At 38.6% G+C, this 4630-nt stretch overlaps 1 protein-coding gene across 1 annotated transcript; it reads right to left on the reverse strand.

The window, feature by feature from the left end:
• Positions 1–1230: 1230 nt before the first annotated feature.
• Positions 1231–1779, reverse strand: LOC145953428 (uncharacterized). Its single transcript, XM_083067383.1, has one exon. It carries the CDS (start codon positions 1777–1779, stop codon positions 1231–1233), a length of 549 nt encoding a protein of 182 aa, XP_082923509.1.
• Positions 1780–4630: the final 2851 nt, after the last annotated feature.

The raw sequence follows: 4630 nt of genomic DNA on the forward strand, positions 1-4630 counted from the left end.
ACAACGCCCCTTTCGGGTTCCCTATCACGGATTATTTCATAAATAATAGCGTAAAATTACTAAACTACCCCTATTTATTAGAACGATTATAAGTAAACTATCTACATGTTGAAAGCGTGCAATGCAACAATCAAAAAGCGATAAATGAAAGCGGTAAAAGAAAGGATTTGGAAAGAAACCTTTGAAGCGTGCTTTTATATATTCAAAAAGAGTTAGGAGGCTTTTTGGCGCTCCTTCCCACTACACGCTCGCTCGCTCCTTTCCCTAGAACAAATATTAACTATGGAAATCAAAGAGATTTCCCTTCGACTTGTTCGAGTCTCAAGCTTCAAGGCTCATGACTCAAGAACTTAGTCGGGTTGGCTCTCAGAGAGGTTCCTAGGGCAGAGAATAGCTCAAAAACCCAAGAATCCTCAGCAAGAGGGTCCAAACCTGTGTCAAAAGTGTGGGAGGACGTGCAAATGACGTCCTATTTATAGGATTGAGGCGCAATACGGCCTGGGAGGTCAATACGGCCCGTACTGGTTTTTTGAACTACAGTACGGCCGTATTGAATTTGGTACGGCCGTACTGAAGTTCAAAAGCTTCAGTACGGCCGTATTGATTTCACTACGGCCCGTACTGAGCCATTTTGAACTACAGTACGGCCGTATTGAATTTGGTACGGCCGTACTGAAGTTCAAAAAACTTCAGTACGGCCGTATTGATTTCACTACGGCCGTATTGTAGTTCAAATGGCTCAGTACGGCCGTACTGAACCTCTAGGAGGGCGTATTGGGCTCCAATCCTCACACACCCTTATTCTAAGCTACTCTAAGACTTCTAGACCTACAAAGAATCATCCTAAGGTCTTCCAGGAGTCCTTCTGGCTGACTTTCCTTCGGTCTTTGAGAGTCTTCGAGCTTTATTTCCGACCCGGACAATTTTAGGGGTCTACAGTAACAAATTAAAAAACTAAACTCAAACATCAACATTTCATGAGTCATTAACAAGTTCTTCAACTAGCCTAGGACAATTAGTTCTATTATGTCCTTCACCCCTATAATGTCCACAACGATGTCTTCATTGAGATTCAGTTCAATCCATTTCATTTCTAATGCAGGTGGATTTAGGGCGTCCCTTTGCATGCAACATGGTCTCGTTTGGGACTATGCGAGGTCCATTATTAGGTTCAATATTTTCATCACTTCCTAGTGGATACCATTGTCCTGAATATGCCACTTTGATGTATTAGTTAGTATATGCAGCATCTACATAAGTTAATGGATCTATACGAACATGTGCACAAGTTGTTATTGCATGTGAACAGGGATATCTATATGCTTGAAAAGCACCACACTCACATTTTCGTCCATTTAAAAAAACATTACAAATCTTGCCACCTCGTTGTGTTACTGGATTGAAGATTTCTTTGACTTTAAATCTTGTACACTCATAATCATACCTGCAAACGAAATGAGATGTTGCATGTTCTTGATTTGTTTCTATAGCATCCATTAATTTTTGACAATAAAGTTTACCCATTGCAAGCTCATCGTTTGCTTGACCTAACCTTTGAACAAAGTACTCCACCAACCTAGCATATGTGCATTTAACTAACGCAGTTACAGGCAAGTTTCGTGCACCTTTTAAGACCTTGTTGATAGCCTCAGACAAATTTGTTGTCATGTGTCCATATCGACGACCTTCTTCGTCGTGTGCGAGAGCCCATTTTTCTAGTGAAATGTCGTCAATCCAACGACAAATTTTAGGGTTAAATTCATGAAACCTTTCCAACATTCTATCGAATTTATGTTTGCTCGTTGTGTACCCTATCAAATAAAAAGTTAATGTAATACTACTTATCAAAGTTAACTCAACATTAAACACTATAAAAAAAAATCCTTTAGTACCTATGTGGATGAGTTCTGTAATACCCAATTTTTTTTATCAAGGGCATTTTCGTAAATTTTCTTAAAGATAGAGGGTGTTTGGGTAACTCGGAACGGGCTGTTTCGAAAGCGGAACGGGCCGTTCCAAGCACCAAAAAGAAACTAAGTTTAAAGATTGAGAACGGGCCCAAAACGCGCCGTTCCAAAAGGAGAACGGGCTGTTCTGGTTTTGGACCGGGCCGTTCTGGAGGGAGAACGGGCCGTTCCAGAAGGAGAACGGGCCGAACAGGCCGTTCCAAATTTAGAACGGGCCGTTCCAGTTCAAAAATTTGCGTACATATGAAGGATTCGGAACGGGCTGTTCCGAATTCAGTACGGCCGTTCCGGGTAACTCAAGTTGCCTATAAATAGGAGGTAGGGGGTGAAAAATTATAACTGGAGAAAAGAAAAGAGGAGAGAGACAGAGGAATCTAGTAGAGGAGGTTCTTCCAGGGGAGAGAAAAGAGGAGGGAGAGGAGGAGATTCTGCCCGAGTTTCGGTCCTTGTTTAAGGTAGAGGTGGAGATTCTGCCCGAGTTTCGGTTCTTATCTAAGGAAAAGAGAGGAGGAGGTTCTGCCCGAATTTCAGTTCAGGTTTATCCAAGTAAGGGTAATGCTTATAAAATTAATCTAGTACATATGAACATGATAGGAATAGTATAATTTTAATATGCTACTTTATGTGGAGATTTTCATTTCACATAGTATAATTTGGATCAATTGATGGTTGTTTTAAATATTTAATTATTTATATTATTATTATATTGACAAATTGGCATGGTTTTGGTTATGTTTAATTATGGAATATGCTATGTGTATGTGGTTTGGAAAAGTAAATAGGACTTAAAGGAGTAAGGTTATGGTATGGATTGGGAGATCTCTTGGTGAGATCAGGATATAATCTTTGGAAAAATATGGAATTTGGGAATCCCATGGTGAGGATTCCAATATGGAACTTTTCCAAAGATTATATGATAAACCACTTCAGATGTTAGGTGGATTCTGAAGTATTCCTCTAAGTATTCTATTTGCTACCGGTATGGGTCTAGGCCGAGTCATACCGATGGTTGAGGTGGCCTCACTAGGGTTACGTGACGACGTAATCCAACTGTATATTTTCCATGAGAGGTTAGGTGTGGGACATGGGTTGATGACATGTTTCACCGTATCAACACTTGGTTTGGATGGTGTTGAGGCCAACATTTGTTTTAGATGTGTTGGTTACATCATGGATTATACAGTGGTGTGACTTTGTTTTGGATGTGGAATATGTATACATATGGTATGGATTGTATACATTGGTTATGGATTATTTTATTATCATAAAATATGTATACATTGGCATGGATGTGTATACATTATATTTTGGGTTGGTCTATATTTAGCTTGAAAATGATTTGTTGGTCTGGATAAATACTGTGGATAAATATCTGTTTAATGATATTTTATTATGATGTACTATGGTTGGTTTTATATGTGCTAACCCTTATATTTCCATGATGTGGACTGTGATGATCTCACTATGTGGGGGAGCAGATCAGGTATGAGGCTTTGGGATAGCAAGGAGTCTTTTGGATAGTTGCTTTGAGAAGTGGCTAGGTTTAGAGCTTGACCAGCACCTAGGGTGTCTTATTTTGATGTTTTCATGACGTTGTAGTTACATTATCTTTTTGGATTACTGTATAACTTTACTGAGGATGATGACTTTGTTATAAAAGATTATGTTATATATTTTGGAAACAATTTATATGTTATTGTATATTTACATTCTAGCGTAGCTGGCTTTTGCTCTATTTTCTTTATTTTATATTATTTTATTTTGGTTGGTTATTGATGTGACGGCCTAGGGTGGGTCGTTACAAGTTCTTCTTTAAGTTTAGTATTCTTGAACCGGTGGTTGAAGTTGCTCGCTATGTGACCAGTGTAATATACATGATATGCGTGAGGTGATTGCCACCCTTGGGTTGCATTTTTCACTGCTGACTTTATGCTTTGGTGTCGATCACTTATTAAACAAATACCTTGTTTTCTCGTAACATAACGACGAATGTTATACAAAAATCATGACCAATTGCTTAGTGTTTCTCCTTCTACTATTGCAAATGCAAGTGGTAAGACGCGAGCATTTCTATCTTGTGTTGTAGCAATCAGTAGTGTGCCTCGGTACTTTTCATACAAAAATGTCTCATCTATTTGTATAATGGGTTTTGTGTACTTGAAGGCATCACATGTTGGTTTAAATGTCCAAAAGACTCGACAAAATTTATGGAAATTTGGATCCACTATATTACTTGACACGTACTCAGTGGTTTCAAGTTTATACACAGACCCAAGACAACATTCAACCATCCTGTCCAACCACCTTGGCAGAGGATCATATGAGTCACTCCAGTCACCATAAACCCTCTCAATTGCCTTTTGTTTGGCTTCCCATGCCTTCCGGTACGATACCTTATAGTTGAATTGTCCACTAATTCTTTCTTGAATGAGAGAAATCGATACGGAAGCATCTTCCCTAACCATACCTACAAATAAATGTTAAGCATCTTATAATAAGTAATATGATAAATTTAAAGTGCAAAGTTATATATTGACTTACCTAATATACACAACATATGAACTCAGAGTCCAATTTATTGTGATTTTGAGATAGCATCGGGTTAATACATGTGTGTCTCCCGTTCCATTTCTTGATGACCCATTTGTTGTTCATTTTACTTG

This window comes from Cajanus cajan, chromosome 11 (assembly GCF_000230855.2).
Source record: "Cajanus cajan strain Asha chromosome 11, NIPB_CcT2T_4, whole genome shotgun sequence".
NCBI lineage: Eukaryota > Viridiplantae > Streptophyta > Magnoliopsida > Fabales > Fabaceae > Cajanus > Cajanus cajan.

Coding starts and splice junctions, on each gene's coding strand:
- LOC145953428 (XM_083067383.1), bottom strand. CDS start 1,779: ATGTTGGAAAGGTTTCATGAATTTAACCCTAAAATTTGTCGTTGGATT.